Source organism: Lepidochelys olivacea, assembly GCF_965140295.1.
Source record: "Lepidochelys olivacea isolate rLepOli2 genome assembly, chromosome: 5".
Taxonomy (NCBI): Eukaryota; Metazoa; Chordata; order Testudines; family Cheloniidae; genus Lepidochelys; species Lepidochelys olivacea.
Genome location: NC_140415.1, coordinates 126072142 through 126096737, shown reverse-complemented (window position 1 = coordinate 126096737; position 24596 = coordinate 126072142). Strand labels below are relative to the sequence as shown.

Below are 24596 nucleotides of genomic sequence, written 5' to 3'. Positions count from 1 at the left end.
CATGGGCCGAATCTGACCCACTGGATCTGCTGATGGTGTGAGCCCATTTGGGATTGCAACCCACAATTCGGGAACTGCTGAGAAAATGCCTCACCCAGTATATTTTTTGACATAGTCCCATGTAAATATTTGGGACCCCCAGTCTCAGTCTTTGTTACTTCACAATTCAAAAGCTAATTGTTTTTAAACAGCTATGGGATCTCAATTTCAAATAGAACTGAGGAGAACCCCCAAAGCTCTTTTTAATGCAACAGGAAACATAAACCAGCAGTTGTTCTGCAGAAGTTCAGTTTTTTCCCCAAGTCACAAAGGTTGGTGTGAGCGTGTTTTCTTATTAACTAGGTTTTCCCTCCTCACAGTCCTGGTCTTATTTAAACTGCGAGATTAAAGAAGAGTGTGCAAACATAAGCGGTGACAGGTCAGCTCAGTAAAGAGAAGCCGGCCCCACCACTCATTGGTCCAAGGGATCTTATCACACAACCTCCCACTCCCTGGTCACACAAGCTTGCTGAACTGGCTGTCACGAAAACATCCCATCCAAAATCCTGCTTTCGGACACTGTTGGTGCCTTTGCTCTGCAATGGGGACACTCTGTCATTTGAGACGTCTGAAGACGAGGCTGGTGTCAGATTTCCACAGCTGGTGTACATTACAGGCCCCAAATGCAGGTGGGAAGCTGTTACCTAGAATCTATGTGACCAGGCGGATTCCACCGGATGGGATGAAGATCCTGCGCCAGTCAGGGCTGTGAGTATTCCTTTGAATTCCAAAACCTCCCCTGGGAAAAGAAAGGCAGAGCAAAGCCCATGCCTCGCACACCATTCTCAAACGTTGCAATCTGTGGAGTAATAGTAACATAAAACTGGAGTAACTGAAAGGAACTCCCTGCCCCCAGTATGTCAATGTCTCTGAAGTTAGTCCACTTGGATTGAATGTGGACTGTAGCACTGAATGAATCATTAACTTCCAAGGAAGGAGAAGGTGCTAGATTTCCAACAGGTCCATGGTGCATTTCTTGAATGCTTGAGGTTTGTCTGACTCCCCCAACTAGCTTGGAAGCAGTCTCTGAGGCTGAAATCCTGGCCCCACTGAAGTCAATGGAAGCTTCGCCATTGACTTCAGTGTGACCAGGATTTCACCCCAGGTGAGGTGAGAATTTGTTCGGCATCCATGAATTCATTATGCAGAGTTGTTTCCGAGACTGTATGCATGGGCTTGGACATCTCACTGCAAAGCTGCTGTTTGAGTTTGATACAGATGGAATCACAAAGTTCGTAGCAATGTGGCTATTGGGAACTCATTTTGACTTAGCAACGATTCGCCTGCATTGTAAAACTACTGTTCTAAGTGCCATTTTGCCATTGAAATCCAGGGAAATTTTACCATAGTCTTTAGCAGTAGCCTTTAACCAGAATGCCTGCTGGAATTCACAGGCATCCCAAAATGTGTGACTACTGTTGTTTTTATTAGATGTGCTCGGGAAAACAGTACAAAAATGTAAGATTTCAATAAAATTCCTTACATTTAAGTCAGTGAAAGGCTAAGGCATTTATAAAGCTCTCTTCCGCAACAATGTCACTTTACAATGTAAAAATCAGACAGTGTTCCAAATGATTGCAACTATAATTTTAATATTCTAACCAAATATACATTTTATGCCTCGAACCAACAGTAACCTGACTTTACATGACAAATCTCTCTGAAAAAATTAGGTATTGTTGGATTTTCTAAAACAAAATATTGAGCTTTGAGAAGCCAAGTTAAATGAGGGCAGAAAAAATAGCGAGTCTTAATTAAAGAACGTTTGATCCAAGTGGGAATTAGATGCTGAATGGATGAATAGGCTGAGTGCCTAATAGGTGACTCTTTTATTATTTAACTTTCAAAGAGTTAGTTCAGAACTATGTACAGTTACTCAACCTTCAGTGGTGTCAAAACCCAGAAGGCCATGAATGGTGACTGGACTGTGTCCACCTGTCTCTGGGCCAGGTCGTCATGGGGCACAAAGGAGTCAACCAACCCGCCCTGAGGCTAGAAATTGCAGCCCTGTGTGGCAACAGAAAGCACTGTCTATGCAAAAAGTGAGTGGAATATGGAAATCCAAGCTGGTTGGAATTCTTGAGTTACGAAATCGGGTGAGGAGTGGGAAATCCATTTTTTTTTCTGAGCTGGTCAAAGTGTTTTGAAAATTTGAAGTTTTAAACAGTTTTTAAAATTCTATTTTTTAAAACTTGAAAAAAGTCACCATTGTTTGACCAGCTCTGTTGGAACTAGGCACAGTGAGCTAAAGGAGCTATTTAATGAGTATGAACAACTGCATCTGTAGCTGACGCATAGTGAGATGCTTCTGGCAACGGACGTGTTCACGTCTATGGGTACAATCTACATGGAGTTTGAATGGCAAGGAGAAAGAGAGACCTCGCCACGCAATTCAGCAGTGAACAGGGTAGCAGCAAAGGGGGGTATTTCCAAGGCTGCCTAAGTGAGTTAGGAGCACTGTTTGTAATTCTAGCAAAACCCATGAATGTCACCCCAGACCCAGGAGTGTTCAGTGGTGTCACTAACAACTGCACATTAAACTTCAGAGGCTGCTACTCCACTTGCTATTAGCGCATCAGTGGCTGTGGGAGGGGGCGTATTTCTGTGTCTCTTGCTGGCGACTGGGGAGTTCAAACCATTGCCTGACCCATCCCAAGGCCATGACTGCATAGCAGCAGTCAGTGGCTCTGGAGAAAGCGGATGAGGTGCCTCAGAAGAGAGTCAGGCTGAAATCAGGTCACTCCCTTCCCTCCACACACACCAGAGGAGAGCTAAGGTCAGTGGGAAGGAGTCCTGGGGAAAAAGCATGTGAAAACTTGAACCTCTAAGTAAATGTGCAAATTTGGCCTGTTGTCACCCCCTTTGAACTGCAGGGTCTAATTTGGGTACCCCACACACGTGGGAATAGGATGACCAGATAGCAAGTGTGAAAAATTGGGACAGGAGGGCAGGGGGTAATTGGCACCTATATAAGAAAAAATCAGGCCATCTGGTCACCCTAAGTGGGAACCTGTCGAATTGTCCAGCCCTAGCTGGCACGAGACAGCTATCTGTGCAGCAGCTCCAGATTGTAAGTGATATTGACTTTGGAACGAGCAATATCCGTGATATGTGAGTAAACTTCAACAGTCACTGGCCCCGCTGATCACTGCCATCACACACAACGCGCTGCTTCTCATCCTGCCCCAGAGGAGCTCTGGGGTTGAGCATCATTATTCGGTAATGTTTGGGAAAATGAAGCAATTTTGTGTCATTCCTGAAAGCCAGAGCCTCACCGTGCTGGCAAGACAGGCCTAACAAAGGCAGGCACGGTGCCATCTCAAACACACAGGCTCTGCTAATGCCCTGCAGTCCTGACCGGGCTGCGGTGCTGCCCAGCCAGGGTCACCCCACTCCCAAGCAGGTGCCAGCTTGCCTGATGGTTTGTCCTATGAAGGAGAGAGATGCCAGCCATTTCTAACCCATGTCAAGCTGAGGAAGGGACTGCTGGGAAAGACCCTGTCCACTGCTGGGAGAGCCAGTCAAAGATTTTCCAGTGAAACCATTTTCTCATAGGAAAATAGGGTTTTGTCAAAATGTATTTTTCTGCAGAAAAAATGTTGTTAGACGTAAGTGTTTCATAATGAAATATTTTGGGGAACAAAACCCAATTGTTCATTTCAAAATTAAGGAGCTCCCTGCCACACACTCACACACACTTTCCAATACTGTTTTCCAACTGCCAAAAGTTGGAAAGAAACCCTGCTTCTTCATGCCATTTTATTGTTATAATTAAAAAACAATAAGAGTAAAAAGCGGGTTTTCTCCCCACTTCCCCCCTTTTTCCCCTTGGAAATGGGGGGGGGAAGGGGAAAAACTGCTGGGGAAAAACCCAAACAGTTTTTTTAAAACAGAATTTGAGGGTTTAATAAACCAAACCATTTTGAGGTCAAATACGTTTTCATTCAGTTTTAAAGTTTCCCATAGGAAATTAGAATTTTTTAGTTAAAACAAATGGATATGGAGGTTTTCCCCCTGCAAATTGCCCATCCAAATCGCATTGAAGCCACTAGAGAGGCTCCCAGTGACTCCAATGAGTGCTAGCCTGTATATGGAAATGGTGATAAGGGGGAATTGCCCTGTAACGGAGTGGCCTACCCTTCCAAGGACCAGGAGGCCTGAGGCAAGCCAGGCAGTCCTGTTCAATCAGCCCAGCCCATGCCAGATCAGCTACCTCCCAGCCTAAGAGGGTTGGACTAATTGGGGTGAGGTGACAGCCTGAGACATCAGGACCTCAGGAAAGGGCTGAGAACAGACAGATGGGTAGAGGAATTGCAGGGGATGGGCTGTGGGGGGCCTGGAAGGACTCCAGGGAACGTGCCTGAGTTTCAGTGTTCTGCCCCCCCCCGAGTAAGAGACATTTAAATGGAGCCCTCAGGGAGCGCTAGGAGGAGCCCCAGTGGGGAAAGAACTCTTCAGTTGTTTGGATATTTGTGACTCTGGCAGGGGACTGAAATCTGAGAGCCACATGAACCCTGGGAGAGCCTGAAATCTGGCTGAGGAGAACTGAGGCAGGGAGAGCCATGGGTGGCCAGCAGGGACTGCTCCAAGGCAGGCACGCCCTGCTATGACGTATGATTTACCATAACAGGGGACCAGGGGGAAAGGAAAGATTGGCACAATTCCCTGGCAGAGATTCCTCCTAATCCTTCCCTTGGAGGTGGCAGACTTCACCCCAGGGCTTCTCCTAACAGAGTAGAGAGCAGCTTGGCCCTCCCCACAGCGTCACGGCAGTTTGCTAGAGGCACAGGGCTCGGCAGAAGCACTGGCCTCCTTGAGTGCCAGGCTAATACGGAATGGGGCAGGGCCACGAGGCCGCGTGGCGTTGTACAGCTTGTCCCTCCCATACGCTGTGTTGGTTGCTAAGGAGCCCATAGTGATCTAACTAGAGAGGCAGCAGGTGGTCATCAAGGTCAAACTAAAGTTTTTGCCCAAGTCACCACTGTGTGACCCAGTGGTGCTGGAACACTTTTTACAGTGGGGTGCTGCCTCTCCCCAGAGCTGGGGCCAGGACCGGGCTGTGGCTCCGGGAGGGGGGGGATGCGGACAGGGGTAAGGGGGCTGAGGCTGGGACCACAGCTGGGGGCGGGAGCAAAGCCCGGGTGCGGGGCCAGGAGCGGAGCTCCAGGTGCGGGGCTGGCGGTCGGAACCCCATGCAAAACCTGGGGGCACTGCAGCACGCCCCGCACCCCAATTCCCACGCCTATGGTGTGACCCTGGTTTTAAGATGGCGCAGCTACTTTTTTCGGTGGAATTACCCTGGTCTAAGAATGATGGAGCAAAGTGAAGAATTGGGCTGTGTGTCTTCAATGGTGTTTTGAATTTGCACTGCCTCACACAAACATACGTTACCACATCCCCCTCCTGCGTAAAGAAAGAGGTGTTTCCTCCCACTTTTAGTCCAGTCGCTCACTTTGACAAATAGGGAGTTAATCGGTTCATTGCTGCTGTTTAATATGCAGTCTGGAAGCAAGAGTAAGGAAAGACTCAAACCGTGAGTATCCACCCTGAGATCACGCCACTAGAATCTAAAGCACGTGGTATTTGGGGTAGGGACCATCTTGTGCTTCTGTGTCCGTACAGCACCTGCACAATGGAGTCATGGGCCTCGGCTAGAGCTCCTTAGCACCCCTGCAATAGACGCATGCTAAGTGATATTAGCTCTTTTAATAAAGAAAAATTAAAATGCTGCTCCTTAGAACACAATTGCCCAAAGATTTTGGTTGCAGCTAACTAATTACAAAATCCCCTGCCTTAAGAAGGATTAAATAAACTGGGCTGGTTAAAATCCCTAATGGAGAAAATATGTTGTTTTCTCCCCTACAGGAAATTTTCGAATTCTTAGACTGTTCCTGCAAGATTATTTTTATAACTGCCAAAACACATGTGTTCGCACTCCAGTGAGCACAGACTTGCATCTGGTTAACAGACTCCAAATGTCACAAAACCTGAAACAATGGTGCCAATTTTTGATCCACGTGTAAAATCTCTGGCGCAAAAGGAAACGAATCACGGCTGTGAGTGGGGTATGAACCTGTAGATGCCTGAGCAATGCAAAACTGAGAGTGATGACAGGCACCAAACCCTCAACACAAAATTAAATTCAAAGCCTGGCCTCTGGCTGGGCCGGTGACCTAGCCAGGAGGGGAATATGCTTCTGTCTAGGATAACTGGGTTATGCATTCTTGCTCTTACTGCTGATGGGGTCTTAGAGCATTGCAGGGATTAAGGGCCAAATTCATCCCTGGAGTAAGTGCACTGGCTCCTGTGGAGTCATACTAGGAAGGAATGTGGCCTCTCAGGTGGAGAGTGGGGTTAGGTCTCAATTCCTATAGCAGTTAAACACAATACAATGACGACAGGTGATTCACAGAATCATAGATTAGGGTTGGAAGAGACCTCAGGAGGTCACCTAGTACAATCCCCGGCTCAAAGCAGGACCAACCCCAGCTAAATCATCCCCACCAGGGCTTTGTCAAGCCAGGCCTTAAAAACCTCTACGGATGGAGATTCTATCACTTCCCTAGATAACCCATTCCAGTGCTTCCCCACCCTCCTAGTACAATAGTGTTTCCTAATATCCAACCAAGACCTCCCGCACTGCAACTTGAGACCATTACTCCTTGTTCTGTCATCTGCCACCACTGAGAACAGCCGAGCTCCATCCCCTTTGGAAGCCCCCTTCAGGTAGTTGAAGGCTGCTATCAAATCCCCCCTCACTCTTCTCTTCTGCAGACTAAATAAGCCCAGTTCCCTCTGCCTCTTCTCATAAGTCGTGTGCCCCAGCCCCCTAATAATTTTTGTTGCCCTCCGCTGGACTCTCTCCAATTTGTCCACATCCCTTCTGTCGTGGGGGGCCAAAAACTGGACGCAGTACTCCAGATGTGGCCTCACCAGTGCCAAATAGAGGGGAATAATCACTTCCCTCGATCTGCTGGCAATGATCCTACTAATGCAGCCCAATATGCCATTAGCCTTCTTGGCAACAAGGGCACACTGCTGACTCATATCCAGCTTCTCATCCACTGTAATCCCCAGGTCCTTTTCTGCAGAACTGCTGCTTAGCCAGTCAGTCCCTAGTCTGTAGCAGTGCATTGGATTCTTCCGTCCTAAGTGCAGGACGCTGCACTTGTCCTTGTTGAACTTCATCAGATTTCTTTTGGCCCAATCCTCCAATTTGTCTAGGTTACTCTGGACCCTATCCCAACCCTCCAGCATATCTACCTCTCCCCCCAGCTTAGTGTCATCCGCAGACCTGCTGAGGGTGCAAGGCAGCATGGGCTGGTAAGTAGAACAGCAGACAGGGTGTCCAGCGATGTGGGTGCCGGTCCAGGCTCAGCCGTGGCTCGCTGTGTAACTGGTGGAAGGGCCCACCAGACCAAATTCTTTGCGTCTTACGGAGAAAAACTTTCCCTGACTTCAGAGCAGCTGGCCCATTGCAGGGGGTGTGGAGCAATCGAGCAAAAAGCACCTTTCACTCACTCCTGCTAAGGTGCACCGGGACCTCTGCTTGATTAAGACTGCAGAATTTGGCCTTTACCCGCTCTGTGCCTTAGTTTCATCATCTGTAAAATGATGAATGCACCTTTGCAGAGCGTTCTGAGAGCCTCCATTCAAAGATGCTACCGAGCACAAAGAAGTGTCAGATCAGGTGTAGGCATGCGCACACCATCAGGGTGTTCTACAGCACCCAGAGGATGGTGGGATGGAAGGGGAGGTAGGTAGATAAGTCTTGGCAATACCTGATCTGCAATAAACATAGGAATGGAGGTGGAATTTGTGGGCACAATCCTGCCATCACTGAAGTCAAGAGGAGCAGAAGCAAGCCCCACGTGTCTATCAACCTCCTTTACCCCACTACATTCCCGACATGGTTGCATTGCTCACATCGCATGCCATGCAGCGTACTTGTAGTGTGCTGATACACAGTAGTTGACTGCCACGGTAGTTGAACCATACTGTATCTACTGTGCTCACTTATCCCCAGTGTAATCCTGGAGTAACTCCAGCAAAGCTAATGGATTTACATGCATAAAGTGACCACACATCTCAGTTTTACTGAGCCCATCCTGTTTGTCCATATGAAGTGTCCCAGTGTTTCCATTTCACACCAGTGTAACTGATATCACCCTCCATAGCCTTGTCTTTTTACACCTTTCCCACTTGTGTTACTGAATGAAGTCCCTATTTCAACACGTAGGGACACATTCTGCTTCCAATTATGCTGGAATGCTGGACTGACCCCAAGGACATGAGTGGAGTTACGCTGTATTTACATCCAGGTAACTGAGATGAGAATTGTCCCAGGAGGACCATACAACTGGTTGCAGTACAATGACAGGAAGCCTTTCGCTAGAGACGATTCAAGATTTGACACCAAACACTGCAGTGGTAATGGTAGCTCTTCTGAAATTTCCTCATGTGCAGACTTTAGGTATACGATAAACCCAGACTTTAGGTATACGATAAACCCAGACTTTTAATTTTAGTGGTTCTCTTCATTTTCTGACCTGTCTGGCGAACTAGATATTGCTTGCCCTGAAAAAATAATTCACAAATAGCACACACTGAGCAGATACTTAGCACTTCTGGGACACGTTCTTCTTTCTAAAGGGCTCCATCGTAACTTGGCACAGAGCTCGCTGTTCCAAGAGCAGGCCAGAGAACACACTGTGCCTCCAAGAGCCATTCTGCTATCCCCTGGATCTGGGATGTTCTAGAGTAAAATATCACTGCAGGTTACCCTCGCCCAGCCCACGGGCCCAGCAAGCTGCTCTGATTGTCAAACAAGGTGAGTACCCAGGTCTCTGCTCAGTCTCCCTCTGGCCTCTTGCTCACAGGGGTAGTTGGGAGACTAGCCAGACATTGTCTGGCATTGCAATCTGAGCAGGAGGGCAAGGGGGCTTTGCTGCCTGGTAAGGGCTGTAGCAAACTAGCTCTGTGTGCTTTACAAGCCACAGCCACAACCCTGGTACCTTTCCCCGTCTCGCCTCTTGCAGCTGCAACATTGAGCAGTGGGATTCAGATGAGCCAGTGCCACACTCAGAACTCCTGGAGAAGGTTGCTGGGATTCGAGGCTTGTATTGCCTCCTGACGGAGAAGATAGATGCCGAAGTGCTGGACGCGGCAGGTAGGACATTGAATACTGCAGAAGTACTTTGAAATTGTCTGTATGGCGGGAGCAGTGACGAACAAGACGCCCCCAAACTATCATGCATTCATGTCCACTCATGCTAACATGTCCCCATTTTACATTATTGATGGTCTGGTGTGGAGGCTCAGCAGCTGAAATGCGCATTGAAGGGGCCCTTCTGCTTCCCAGTGTGTACATATAAAGAGGCATCTACACTGGAATCAGTCCATGAGGCAGATTTCTTTCTGAGTGGCCATTTCCCTGATTTGAATTAGGTTTCTGCATGCATCCTGCTATTTGGCTGGGGGGTAGCCGGGGGTCTGTTTGGGTAGCTGAGGAATGATTTTTAAAATCACTTAAAGAATGAGGATCCTGTTGTAATCCAATGCTATGAGCTAAAGGAGTAAATTCATCAGCAAGTAGCAGTAGTAGGCTTTTATCCTCAGTTGCAAGAATCTGATGCAACTCACTCTCTGAGGAGCGCTATGCAGGTGTAACGCAGTGGGAATGTGAGACAGCAGTCTGCAGAACATGGTGTGGCGAGGGGACTGGGAGGGTGCGATGGAGCTAAGATAAGCCACCCATGCCCTGCCCAGTGGTCGCTGTAGTGGTTTCCAGGAGGAGTAATAGAAGGTTACTAGAATTATAGAATAGAACTATAGGGCTGGAAAGGACCTCAAGAGGTCATCAAGTCCAGCCCCCTGCGCTGAGTCTGGACCAAGTAAACCTAGACCAGTCCTGACGGGTGTTTGTCCCACCTGTTCCTAAAAACCGCCAGTGATGGGGTTGCTATAGCCTCCCTTGTAGGACTATTCTTGAGCTGAACTACCCTTAGAGTTAGAAAGTTTTTCCTGGTATCTAACCTAAATCTTCCTTGTTGCAGATTAAGCCCATTGCTTCTTGTCCTACCTTCAGTGGACATGGAGAACAATGGATCCCCGTCCTCTTTGCAACCGCCCTTATCCTAGCTGAAGACTGTTATTCAGGGGTGAAAGTAAGTCTAGGGACTTACCGGTATGGGGCTGGGCTGGGGCCGACTCTGGCCCCCAGAAGGGGTGGGGCCTCGGGCAGAAGGGGCGGGGCTGGGGGAGGTCAGAGCCAGCCCCGGCCCACCCTGTACCGGCAAGTGCCTCCTTCCCCCGCCCCGGGGTAAAGGCAGCAGGGGGCTCTGGCAGCGGTTGAAAGGGCCCGGGGCAGTAGCAGTGGCCAGAGCCCTGGGCCCTTTAAATCGTCCCCGGAGCCCCGCCGCCGCTTCCCCAGGGCTCCGGCAGCAGGGCTCCGGGGACGGGGCTCCGGCCACCACTACCACTCCGGGCCCTTTAAATCGTCCCCGGAGCCTGCCGGAGTACTGGGAAGCAGCAGCGGAGCTCCAGGGACGATTTAAAGGGCCCAGGATTCAGCCGCCGCTACCCCAGGGCTCCGGCAGCGGGGCTCTGGCAGCAATTTAAAGGGCCAAGGGCTCCAGCTGCTGCTGGGTGCCGCAGGCCCTTTAAATTGCACCTGGAGAAGCCAATCCACCCCGGTACAGCACACCGGCTATTGCCGGTACGCTGTACCGGGGCGTACCGGCTTACTTTCACCTCTGCTGTTATCAGATTCCCCCCTCAGTCTTCTCAAGACTCAAGCTATTGAATGTGTGCAGTAGTAGATCCGGCCTAGCTCTCACCGAGCATGGAGCTGAGCTCTGGCTGGATGTGAACGTCAGTCCGTTTGTTCTCTCCTCCCACCACAGGGCCCAGCCTGCAGGTGGTCAGCACGATGTCAGTGGGCTATGATCACATTTCTCTGGAGGAGCTGAAGAAGAGGTAAAATGTGCTGGTGTGGTTTAGTCACAAGCTGTACAAATGTAAGAGTCACTGCAGTCCCGTCTCCACAAGGAGGGAAATGGGGGTAGTTTAAAGGTCTGACTGCCCTTGGGCTGGCTCAGTAGCCCCTTGTTATATCGGAATCCCAGTCACTCCCTACTTTGTTAGGAGCATGGTGCCAAGATTATAAATGATGCCAAAGCAGACATCATGGAAACCACCTCATTTAGCACTAACTCCTGTCACCATCCCCACCCTTCCTGGTCGTGTCAGCAAGACAGCCAAGGAGGTCCTGAGCTTGGAGGCTGATGGCTCAGCAAGGTCAGCAACAGGAAGGTAGCAAGGAGAGCAGCCGTGCAATCCCTGGTCTTTGTAGAATGAAGGACCTCAGTCCCACATCTGGCCCCCTCACATTTGCTTGTCTCCCATACTTAGGTGACCTCCGTGTCTTTGTGGCCCCTCCCATCTCCTGAAGGGGAAGTCATTGCTAGTTCCCCAGGAGCTCCACCCCCTTCTTGAAGGTTAAATAGACTAGCACGTTGCAGGAGCAATAAACGCATTTTACAAGAGAAAGTACCATTCAGTGTGTGATTATCTAATGCACAAAAATGAATAACAAGCCACAGTCATATTATCTTAAACAGAACCACATGGCATCTGTTGTGCACCATACTCATCCTTCCTCTTTCACAGTCAGCCACCTCACCCTCCCCTTCCCTGCCTGCAAACCCTAGCCTCACCTCTTCCCCTGCCATGATGCCAATCCCCAATCTCCTCAAGTGGTTCTTCTGGGGTTTTTTTTTTTAATGCAGTTGCAACATTCCCTGGAAAAACCCAATTCCTGAAACAGAGTCAATAGGAGTCAATAGATGCCTCACAATAATAACAATAGATGTTGTTATATTTAAACCCCGAAATCTCCTTCTCAGGTGGAATGACTAGAAAGATCTCCATTTTCAGAAGCGGCTAATGATTTTGGGTATCTGTCTTGACACGTTGCGGGGGGAGGGACCAGTTTTCAGAAGGTGTTGCATGCTCACTCTCTGATAATCGGACCCCTGGAGATGTCTCAAGTATGTCCTAGGAGTGGGGAATAGCAAAATTTGGCTCAGTGGTGGTCTCAAAGTTCACCAAAATATTTTTGTAGAGGCTCAGCTACTTTCAGCGAATTTCCCGTCCACCACGAACCCCCAACCAGATGTGCTGGGTTTTCATACTGAACTTTCGCACAGCTCTAATCATAGCTTCAATCCAAGCCCTTCCTGTAAGTCTAGAGAAAAATTTATTTCTGAGGACATGTGGCATAATCTTCATATCCTAATGGTCTAGAAACAGTTCAGGTGTGACCATTCCTACGTTGAGAAGATTCCAGTAATGTAACGGAGTATTTGTTATTTGTATCTTTGGATGCAGAGGAATCAGGCTAGGATACACACCAGACGTATTGACTGAAGCAGTTGCTGAACTCACAGTTGCTCTTCTTCTGGCAACTTCCCGTCGACTGTTAGAAGCTGTGGATGAAGCTAAGAAGTAAATTTTTTTTGTCTTTATTCAAACTACCTAGTGAAAACTGTTTATGTCGAGTTTGTCGGCAGGAAGTGAAAGACCAATGTGTTGGTGAGTAAACAACCAAAAGATGGGGTGTTGGACAAGTATTTTAGGAGCATAGTCTCCTCTCTGTGGTTAGGATTTTTATAGATGATACTTCACATGTCCTGAGAAGAGAAAATATAGCCTATGGGTATGACTGCACTGCAGTCAGATGTGTGTGTGCACATACCCAAGCTAGCTTTGAGCCAGCTCCTTTGAATAACACCAGCAGCGCAAGATGCAGCTGCACGGGATTCACACAATGTACACGGAGAACAGGAAGGTTCAGAGTTAATCATGTATGCTGCGTTGTTGTAGCTGTGTCAGTCCCAGGATCTTAGCGAGACAAGGTGGGGGAGGGAATATCTTGAGCGGACCAGCTTCTGTTAGTCAGAGAGACAAGCTTTCAAGCAGCTGAAGAGCTCTGTGTAAGCTAGAATGCTTGTCTCTCTCGCCAATAGAGGTTGGTCCAATAAAAGAGGTCAGCTCCCCCACCTTGTCTCTCAACAGTGGCTAGTCTAAGATTTGTGGGGGATATAAACCATTATCGCTCAAAGCAAAAATCAACCACTAATTAATGAGGATTCTTGCAACTTCCTCCTGGCCAGTGTTGGAGACAAGACTACTGGCCTAGTTCAAGCCTTGGTCTGATCCAGGCTGGCAATTCCTGTTAAATGATCGACCAGAGCTAAACAGAAACAGTCTCCACATTCCAAAGTGCAGGGGAAGGGTTGATGCTGTCCTGTGTATGCCTGAAATAGCTTCCAGTGTTATTTTACAGCGGTGGCTGGGGAACCTGGAAGCCTCTGTGGATGTGTGGCTATGGTCTGACAGACAGCACTGTGGGGATTCTAGGACTTGGAAGAATAGGTAAGTTGCAAAATCCGTTTTCATACAGAGCTGGCCAAAATGGTCTGTATTTTGATTTCTTTTGCTAAAAAATCAAATTGATGAAAAGACACACACAAAAATCAACCAGAGTTAGACTCAAACCCTGAGTAATTTTGAAAAGTGTCAGCAATTTAAAAAATCATGAGGTTGCTTTTTTTTACATTTCTGTTTTTATATCAGTTAAGATTTAAAAGAGTAGATCTGGCCACCATTTTAGAATTTGCCAGTTTTTAAAAAGTTGACCAATTTTGCAAAATTCCTCTCCTCCAATGTTTTGGCTGTCTACAGAGCTGGGCAAAATTTTTTGGAGTTTGAGAAAGGAGGAAACACGTTGAAAAAACGTTTCATGAATAATTTTCCTTTTTGGCTCAGTTCTAATAAAAACACCATTAAGTGCTTCCATTTTGTTGCTTGTTCTAATGCTACAATGGTGGACAGATCTAGATTTCAAGCACTGATTTTGCATAGGTCTGATAGTCTACTACCTTGCACCGTAAGACCTCGTTTATACCTGTGCAATGTCCCTACCGCTGGTGTAAACAAACAAAGAATTCTTCCGTAGCATTCTACACTTTGCACATTTGTCATTACAGCTGGGCAACATTTGCTTGGCAAATAATAAATTTGCCACAGAAAATGCATTTTTGCGAGGCCCTGAAACTACTTGAGAATTCTGGTCAAATTTGGCAAATAGTTTTAACCAAAAATTGATTATTTTTTTTCCCTGAAAAAATTGAAATGGTCCATTTTGGCCATTTTGAAACTAAACATTTAGACTTTTCGTTTGAAGCAATGTTTCATTTGGAAATTTAGCTAATTAAAAACAACGAAAAAGGAAGATTCAAAGCACCTGAAAATGACCCAAAATGAAATGAAAAACTGGTAAAAAATTGTTTCAGGTCAAATAAAATGTTTTGGTGACCCCCCAAACTAATTTTTTCAGGGTTTTTTTTTCTCCCACAATGAGAAAAACTGAAAAAATTCAGTTGTGGTTTGAAACAAGCCAATTTTTTTTTCAGCTCTCCTGTCCCCCAAGCAAAACGTCAATTATTCACTCAGCTCTGCATCTAAGTGACAACATAAAGTGTTGGGCCGTGGAAAGCCTTTTAGCCTTCTGTGGCTATTTCATCTCTTGGTCTGCTACAATCCTTTCAAAAACCACTACTTTCCACTTAAGCCCTATTAAATCCACAGGGGAGAATTTTGCCCTCACGGCACAGTGTAGAGCAGGTTAGGATTACAATAAAAATATTTGCTGTATTTGCACATTGCCATCAACTGGATTAGCAGGGGATCAGCACCTCTGAAATTGGGCCACTTTTTAGGTACCTAAATATGGAGTTCTGTCCCTAGGTTTAAAAATGTAGCCTTTTGCCTCAGTTTCCCCATCTGGACTGTGGAGAGCAGACCTAATCCTGTTTGTTTATGCACCCCATTAGGTTAGCATGAGAATGAGTTGGTGTTTGTAAAGTGCTTGGAGGAAGAAAGCCTATTGATATTAGGTTTCTTTACCATCACCACAACAAAGAAGGACAATGGATGCACTTTCTGGGGCATGGTTACTTGCTAGACTATTTAATAACTGCAGTAACCAAATCCATTTGGTTACTAAACAAGACACAGGAGGTGTTCTTGGCAAACAGAAGCAACCTAGACCAGGTGCGCTTGGGCTGGAAGTTATGGTAGGGGCTCAGCAGCAGGCTCTCATCTCCCACCAGTCCCACAGAAACCCCATGGCTGAAACACTTGGGCAAGAAGAGGTCCCAGACTGGGATGTGGATGCCTGTTCTTAAGGGCATCTTTCCATCTCAACACTGAACAGATTATTCCCCTGTACTCCGTAACTCTGACCCGGTCGTTCTACAGTGGCCTCTCCACTCAGCAAGTCCCTCTTCCCTAGAGAGTGGGCTGAGGGGTGGTGTTTCATGGGGACTGCTGCCATGGGCCTCCATGGAATGGCCCACCTTGATTATCACTACAAAAGGTTTTCTTCCCCCCATCCCCCCGCTCTCCTGCTGGTATTAGCTCATCTTAAGTGATCGCTCTCCTTACAGTGTGTATGGTAACACCCATTGTTTCATGTTCTCTGTGTATATAAATCTCCCCACTCTATTTTCCACTGAATGCATCCGATGAAGTGAGCTGTAGCTCACGAAAGCTTATGCTCAAATAAATTGGTTAGTCTCCAAGGTGCCACAAGTCCTCCTTTTCTTTTTGCGAATACAAATATGGCCGCTACTCTGAAACCTGTCATGGATGTCCTGAGATCCATGCAGATTTTGGGGACCCCTCACAGGTGTAGGGAGGTGGACACCTTATCCCATGTGGCTGGAAAGTCCCTCTCCACAATGTGAAGATGTAAAGGAAACTCACCTTAGCCCCCTACACACTGTTTCTCCTGCAGAGGGGGAGGATTTGCACAGCAGATGAGCAGCAATAAGGTGGAACTCATGGGTGTAATTCCCATTTTATAGGAGCAGCTGTCATGGCCCGGTTAAAGCCATTTGGAGTCAAGAGATTCCTATATGCCGACACTGGCCCGAGACCTGACATGGCCACCAAAATCCCGGCCGAGTTTGGTAAGATGGAACAGAGCGTTTTTCAGACTGTGGAGAAATCCAGCTGGAATCCCACCTCAGCAAAGGCTGAACTGCCGGAAAGCCTGTTTTCCTAACTACCCAGCTAGGGAGCTTCCTGCCTTGCCTGTGTATGGGCTGTGAAGTGGAGGCTTTAGTTTAGATTAAAAATAGAGGCAGACTGAGGTTCCCCCAGCCATCCTTGCAGAACACCCCCATTTAAAGGCCAGGCCTCCCCCCCAGAAAATATGAGATTGGCATAGAAATGGTGAGATTTTAAAAATCATAAGTAATGGATTCTTTTTATTTGTGTTGTGGTTTCTGAGCCTGTAAGGGTCTCACCTTTTCATGTTTTTCCACAATCGTGAGACCCAGAAATATGCTTTTTGTAAAATTTTTAAGTGAAAGCTGAGATTTTCATGGAAACACATGACTCCAGGAGCTGGGGCTTTAAGAAAATACTCAATTTTGTGAGACTCAAAATCAAACCAGGAGAGCTGGTGACATCCCTTAAGTCCAGAGAAACAGATTGGTTAAGCAGTTTTGTTAAAAAGCTTTTCCTTTCTACTTGTTTAGCCACAAGCCTTTTTGTATCATTTCCAAGGGGTAGCCCGTCACATCAGCATATTGCAAATGACATGGTTGATTCAAAGCCCAGGGAAGTCACTGAGCACAGATGTAATTAAATGTGATCAATCACCCCCATGCCGTATTATCCAGACAATACACACAGAAAGAGTTTGCCCCCAACAGCCGTGACTGCAGAATCTAAAATGGCTCTTTCTACAAATGTACTTTTAATGCGTTTCATTGGTGTACCTTGCTCTGTGCCTCGAGGTACATCTCCCAGAGTAGCCATCATGCCCATTCTCAGCTGGGCATTTTGAACTCTGATCAGCTGCCTCCACCGGGGGAGGAGCGGGGGAGACTGCAGGCCGAAGGGGTGGGGAGGAGCCCCCACATGCTCTGGCCCAGGGCCCAACAAACCCCTAATCTGCCTCTACGTGCGCTGAATGCAGATGGGGAGGGCTCGTCAGACAGCTGCAGGCCTATGGAACTCGGAGGATGTCAATAGCTATCTTAAACTGGACTAACCAGTTCCACTTGGCGGAAATTGTTTACATGAATTTACAGTAAACATAAAATATTTTGGGCCCCCAAGAATATTCAGACTAGGGTCATAGGACTAGAAGGGACCTACTGGGACATCAAGTCCAGTCCCTGCTATCACTGGCAACCCCGTATATCATCCCGTTTACAAACGTATCAAGCTCCAGCTTAAAACTAGTTTGGTTGTCTGCCCCCACCGCTCCCATTGGAAGGCTGTTCCAGAGCCTCGCTCCTCTGGTCAGAAACCTCTTCCTAGGTCAGTCTGTTATCTGTGGACTCTGGTCAACTCAGTGCAAAGATAAATCCAAGCTATTTCCAATAGTATGTGCCTTTTTAAAAAATCTCTGCAGCCTTTCTGCTTTGTTCTGAATAGTACCACTGGATGAATTGGCTCGGCATTCGGACTTCATCATTGTGTGCTGTGCCTTAACTCCTGAAACAAAGGGCATCTGTGGCAACAGTCTTTTCTCCCGAATGAAGGATACTGCCATCTTTATCAACACCAGCAGGTGAGGTAGGACAGGAGGGAAAGAAACGTCTTAGAGCCAAGGCTCAGCAAGATAAACACACAGATGTCACACTGGAGAACATAAACTTCTGACACAAATCCTTCTGTGGGCACAGAGGGAGACAAGATTTATATTCCCAACTCTAACAGCATCCCAGCTCAATAAAATAAAATCAACTTTCAAGCAATTATTAAAAATAAAAGGCTTCCGTTGGTGTAATCCGACAACACGCTGATTGTGGGAGATGTATCATGACACAGGCAAATCCCATCCAGCGGATTCGGTCTCATTAGATAAGCTGATCCCACACACAATACCGTATGAATCGTGCCGGAGGACAGAACTGTAAGCCCCTGGCCTCAGAGTTTATTATAAAGCAGCCTTTAAGATCAGACTGCTGTGCACTCCAACTTTATCCAACCCCGGTGTTAAAGCTTTCACCAGATAACTAAGGCTCTTAGCTGCGAGAACAGCTACACAGAGATGTCCAGAAGTTGATGGATACTTTGTTTTTCTTTTCCCAAAAGGGGCGGTGTAGTGAACCAGGAAGACCTGTACCAGGCATTGGTCAATGGTCAGATTGCAGCTGCTGGTCTGGATGTCACGGAGCCTGAGCCTCTGCCCACGGATCATCCTCTTTTTAAACTTAAAACGTGTGGTGAGTCTGTGTTGGAAGCTGCCCCTGTCACCTGAAGAGCAGGGCGGAAAATGGTGATTTGGGAATTTAAACCTGTGGCCTGATTTCTAGACCAGGCAGCCTCTACTTGCGCTGGTGTGTAGCTGTTCCGATGGAGCAGTATTCCTTCGGAAAAGGCAGCTGCATGGATATGAAAATGTTTCGGGGGAGCGTGTGAATTTTGACAACATGTTTGACAGGAGGAAGTTGACAGTAATCACTCAGACTTTTTTCATTTCATTTCAGTATGGTCGAAATGTTTCATTCCAACACGGTCAAAATGTTTCATTTTGACCTTATCATTTTGATCCATTTCAGTGAAACTTTTATATTATATTAAAATAACAATTATAATATTATATTGGATTCGTAGCTCATAATTACTACTATACACACTAATTAATATTTTGTGTTATAGTATAATGGTTTGACACTATCAAAACAAAAAGAAAAGGAGGACTTGCGGCACCTTAGAGACTAACCAATTTATTTGAGCATAAGCTTTCGGGAGCTACAGCCTCCGATGAAGTGAGCTGTAGCTCACAAAAGCTCATGCTCAAATAAATTTGTCTCTAAGGCACCACAAGTCCTCCTTTTCTTTTTGTGGATACAAACTAACACGGCTCCTACTCTGAAACCTATCAAAACAAAATGTTTGGATGTTTCCAAATTAACATGTTTTTTTTTTTAAATTTCTGTTCTGTGGCAGAATTTCTAAATTTTGACCAATTCAGAATGAAATCAAATGTCAACATGTCAAAAGTTCCCACGACATAGAAATTACAGTTTCCGGCCAGCTCAGGGGTTCATTTCTGTGTGTTTGTTTTTCCAATGGTCTTTACAATCCTGGGGATTCTGCATATCAATGAACCTCCTTTGAAAGACGTGTGTCCTGGAATAAAAAATAATTGGTCAGACCCTCTGCTGGTGTAAATCAGTATAACTCCACTGTTGTCACAAGGTGCCTGGGTAAAGGTTACACCAGTTTACACCAAGGTGTCTGGATAAAGTTTACACCAAGGTGCCTAGGTAAAGGTTACACCAGTTTACACTAAGGTGCCTGGATAAAGACACAACCTTAACTCCACCCCGGAGTGTATGCATTAAACCAGCCTTGACTTACATGATCACCTTATTTCTTAAGTAGTACAACGGCATACAAAATTTCTGTGCTATATACACCCTTGAAAATCTTATCATTTCCCCCATTATTTTTCTATGACCACTAATTTCATTGTCATAAAGGGCCAGTAAATCAGTACTGACTTAGGGTCAGATCCTCAGGTAATTACATCACATGAGGATTTGATCCTTTGACTTGATGTGGTACCTTCCCTCTAATTTAGTAATTTGGTCAGTACCAGTGTACTGTGTATTTTCTTTTCAATCAGCAGAAGTGAAAGTCCTTTAGGGGCAAATCAGGGAAGGAAGCAGTTAACTACAAATTTGGTGGCTTAGATGTGCCAATACATTTTCACCCTTACTCTAAGACAGATACTGGATGTGTAAATATGGCTTGCTGTGTATTTCCATGGGCCTCACTTGTCTGGCATACTCAGAGTAATACATAACACTACAAAATGTATATCTAAAGCTCTAGGCTGTTACAATTTATTTGACAACTCGCATAGCACATTGTTAATGCATCCACACAAGGAGGCTGACTTAACTATCTGTGATATAGCTCTCCCATGCCATCCCCACAGTAGCGTCAGTGAATTTATTTAGGGTTACCATATTTGAACATTCAAAAAAGAGGACACTCCACGGGGAGGGGGCAGTATTTGCTCGCGCCCCCCCCAACCCCACCCCAACTCCACCCCCATTCCAACACCTTCCCCAAAGTCCCTGCTCCAACTCCGCCCCCTCCCTGCCCCATTGGACCCCCTTCCCTAAATCCTCGCCCTGGCCCTGCCTCCTCCCCTGAGTGCGCTTTACTCCCCTCTTAAATGGCTGAACTGTGTTTGCTCAAACGACCAAAACAAAAAAATCCCATGCAAGAAGAGACTAACCCTAAAACATTGTAGCCCCAAAGCCAGAAGCTTCAGTAAGTTCTGAGTGAGATACACGAGACTGGAAATGCCGTGTTAGCAGGGAATATGAACTTACCTACAGCGATGGCAGCTACCGCCCCGTCTGCTAACATTCAGGGGGCTGGGGGCTGGACTGGCAGTGGGATACAGAGCCCCAGGACCTGTGCCAGGCAGGTCTGTAGATCCCGGGTGACAAATAGCATTAACTGGCCGTCGTCAACCCACCTTTAAAGGTGTTGAACTGTGTCTACAGGAGGCATAAATTCATGTCTAAAAGGGCAGGGCCTTGGCTGCCAATTTTCAACCAGCCCAGCTCTGTAGTCACTACCACATGGTGACAGTCAGGTGGCCTGTGCAGAAGAAGCGCAATAGTTTTGCCCTGTCCAGGGGATGGAGCTTCACGTCATACCAAACCGCCAGGTGTCAACTCCTTGGGGCAGAGGCTGTCTTTTTGTCCTGTCTTTGTACAGCGCCTAGCACCATGGGGCCCTGGTCTGCGGCTAGGCTCCTAGGCTCTACAGTAATACAACTAATAACAACAATTAGCAGTAGTTTGCACCTTCACTGATCGTTCCAGAAGTGAGCCCAAGGAGTGGCTGGGCCACGGAACTCACTCAAAGCTCTCCCCAGCTTAAAAGGGGCCCTTTGCTGGCATGACAGTAGCTAAAGAGAGACATGCATTCTCCTAGGCTGCAACTTTCCAAGAGCATTACAAATAAACACACACGCCGTCAACTTCCCCTGCGCACCCCCAGGAGCCAGGCTCATGTGCAGACCGACCGGCGCATGTACCTGCCTGCGGCCCAGGGACATCCCTGTGCATGTTATGCCACCCATAGCAAAAAAAATGTTAAGTACCTCAGAAGCAGGAAGCCTGCTAAACAACCAGAGGGGCCACTGGATGATCAAGGTGCCAAAGGAGCACTCAAGGACGATAAGGCCATTGTGGAGAAACTAAATGACTTCTTTGCATCAGTCTTCACGGCTGAGGATGTGAGGGAGATTCCCGAAACTGAGCCATTCTTTTTAGGTGACAGATCTGAGGAACTGTCTCAGATTGAGATATCATTAGGGGAGGTTTTGGAACAAATTGATAAACTAAACAGTATAAGTCACCAGGGCCAGATGGCACTCACCCAAGAGTTCTGAAGGAACTCAAATGTGAAATTGCAGAACTACTAACTGTAGTCTGTAACCTATCATTCAAATCAGCTTCTGTACCAGATGACTGGAGGATAGCTAATGTGATGCCAATTTTTAAAAAGGGGCCCCAGAGGTGATCCTGGCAATTACAGGCCGGTAAGCCTGACTTCAGAATCGGACAAACTGGCTGAAACTATAATAAAGAACAATATTGTCAGACATATAGATGAACATAATTTGTTGAGGAAGAATCAACATGGTTTTAGTAAAGGGAAATCATGCCCCACCAATCTACTAGAATTCTTTGAGGGGGTCAACAAGCAGGTGGACCAAGGGGATCCAGTGGATATAGTGTACTTAGATTTTCAGAAAGCTTTTGACAAGGTCCCTCACCAAAGGCTCTTATGCAAAGTAAGCTGCCATGGGATAAGAGGGAAGGTGCTCTCATGGATTGGTAACTGGTTAAAAGATAGGAAACAAAGGGTATGTATAAATGATCAGTTTTCAGAATGCAGAGAAGTAAATAGTGGTGTCCCTCAGGGGCCTGGTCTGGGACCAGTCCTATTCAACGTATTCGTAAATGATCTGGAAAAAGGGGTATACCGTGAGATGGCAAAATTTGCAGATGATACAAAATTACTAAAGATTACTAAATTACTAAAGTTAAGACCCACGCAGACTGTGAAGAGCTACAAAAGGATCTCGAAAAATTGGGTGACTGGGCAACAAAATGGCAGAGGAAATTTAATGTTGATAAATGCAAAGTAATGCACATTGGAAAGCATAATCCCAACTATACATATAAAACAATGGGGTCTAAATTAGCTGTTACCACACAAGAAAGAGACCTTGGAGTCATTGTGGACAGTTCTCTGAAAACATCCACTCAATGTGCAGCATCAGTCAAAAAAGTGAACAGAATGCTGGGAATAATTGAGAAAGGGAGAGATAATAAGACAGAAAATATCATGTTGCCTCTGTATAAATCCATGGTACACCCACATATTGAATACTGTGTGCAGATGTGGTCACTCCATCTCAAAAAAGATATACTGGAATTGGAAAAGATTCAGAAAAGGGCAACAAAAATGATTAGCGGTATGGAACGGCTTCTGTATGAGGAGAGATTAATAAGACTGGGACTTTTCAGCTTGGAAGAGAGACGGCTAAGGGGAGTTATGATTGAGGTCTATAAAATCATGACTGGTGTAGAGAAAGTAGATAAGGAAGTGTTGTTTACTACTTCTCATAACACAAGAACTAGGGGGTCACCAAATGAAATTAATAGGCAGCAGGTTTAAAACAAATAAAAGGAAGTATTTCTTCACACAACACAAGGTCAACCTGTGGAACTCCTTGCCAGAGGATGTTGTGAAGGCCAAGACCATAACAGGATTCAATAAAAGAACTAGATAAGTTCATGAAGGATACATCCATTGATGGCTATTACCCAGGATGGGCAGGGATGGTGTCCCTAGCCTCTGTTTGCCAGAAGCTGGGAATGGGCGACAGGGGATAGATCACTTGATGATTACCTGTTCTGTTCATTCCCTCTGGGGCACCTGGCACTGGCCACCATTGGAAGACAGGATACTGGGCTAGATGGACCTTTGGTCTGATCCAGTAGGGCCATTCTTATGTTCTTATCCGTCTGGTCGCTTTGCCTGTTCTGGTCTTATGAGCCACCAGAGGAGTGACATTTATAAGAATCCGGCAGGATTTGACTAAAACATCATCTTAACTTTAAAAATCCCTTTAAACCCCTGCAGAATTCGTGTAAATTTCAATCCCCTGCCAGCTCACACGGATGGAGCAGGCAGGCAGAGCGGAGAGTCGATGTGACTCGCATGCAGACAAAATGCAGCTCATAGGTTTAGTCTTAAGCCGGCCATTCCTGGCAGTGCCCTTTCAATCCTCCGGGCTTGCAGTCCCCCTAGCAAATCTGGCTAAATTACAAGGGGTGAAAAGACCTCTGTGAAGAGTCCCATTCCCCACCTCTGTCAAACAATCTGTACTTCCCCCCCTCCTGTCCTTAAATGTCCTCCTGGGATCATTTTAGTTAGGCAGCATCCCTGCCTGTTGTATTCCCACCCAAAGTGCAGAGGTGCAGGTGAGGGCCCTAACAAGATCCAGAGTCAATACAATCCTAGTGTCTTCATTGGACTATGGCTCAGAGCTGAGTGCGGTCTGTCCCAGGAACCGATTGTCTCCCATGGCCAGGGCAAACGTTGTCAGGGGATATCTGCACAGTGGGTGATGAACGCTGATGAAAGGGTGAAATTCACAGTGGGCCGGGGCCCTTTGATTGCTATTGCAGGTTCCAGAACCAAGAAATGATCTCTCAGGACTTTGTTCCCTTTCTCTTTGCAGTTATTCTCCCCCACATCGCCAGCGCTACGGTCGCTACCCGGAACGCCATGGCCGCCTTAGCTGCCAGCAATTTACTGGCAGGTCTGCAGGGAAAAGCCATGGGCAAGGAGGTGCCACTCTGAGGGGGACGCAAAGCACACACTCTCCTTGTGCTCAAGCCCTCCTGCAAACCACTCTGGCCTGGATGAATGCAGCCTGCCATCGCTGGGTGCTGTTTGAGCGGCGGAGGTCCCATGACAAGCTGTCGGAGGGTGGGAGCACCACTGTTTTCTTCACCAAGAGAAAGAATAGGCCAGTTCTACTGCTGTTTCAGATGTACTGTGTCCACCTCCCTCCCCTCCCATTACCAATGTGCTGCAGCTCAGCGTATGTATTACATATTGCACCATGTCTCCCCACAGCGCTCGTCTACGGACCCCCCCCCCCCCGACATTAGCAGCTCATTATAGCGAGTGTGTTCTGCTCGTTGCTGGACATGAATGTCACCAAGAGATAAGCAATCGCTTTCAAATGTGACCTTTTTTCTCAAAGCTAACTTGACATTTTCTAAGGGGGAGAGGGTTCATTAAAACTGTCTGTAGTCTTATTGTGCATTAGCCAATCAGCGGGGAAGATCTCCAGTAAATTTGCATTTTTAGAATGGGCACATTCCCAGAAATAAAATGTATAACATTGTTATCAA

At 46.7% G+C, this 24596-nt stretch overlaps 1 protein-coding gene across 1 annotated transcript; it reads left to right on the top strand.

The window, feature by feature from the left end:
- Positions 1 to 446: 446 nt before the first annotated feature.
- LOC311520432 (glyoxylate reductase/hydroxypyruvate reductase-like) lies at positions 447 to 24596 on the top strand. The gene is made up of 9 exons (XM_084627875.1): positions 447 to 747; positions 9078 to 9208; positions 10944 to 11016; positions 12430 to 12546; positions 13388 to 13476; positions 15972 to 16076; positions 17557 to 17692; positions 18220 to 18350; positions 23915 to 24596. Exons 1-9 carry the CDS (start codon positions 581 to 583, stop codon positions 24034 to 24036), a joined length of 1071 nt encoding a protein of 356 aa, XP_084484001.1. The 5' UTR covers positions 447 to 580; the 3' UTR covers positions 24037 to 24596.

Bases quoted from the DNA above. Each gene is read 5' to 3' on its own strand.
- LOC311520432 (XM_084627875.1), top strand. From the start codon at position 581: ATGGGGACACTCTGTCATTTGAGACGTCTGAAGACGAGGCTGGTGTCA. The intron at 11,017-12,429 runs GTAAAATGTGCT...CTTTGGATGCAG, and splicing joins CTGGAGGAGCTGAAGAAGAG to AGGAATCAGGCTAGGATACA. The intron at 16,077-17,556 runs GTAAGATGGAAC...TGTTCTGAATAG, and splicing joins CAAAATCCCGGCCGAGTTTG to TACCACTGGATGAATTGGCT.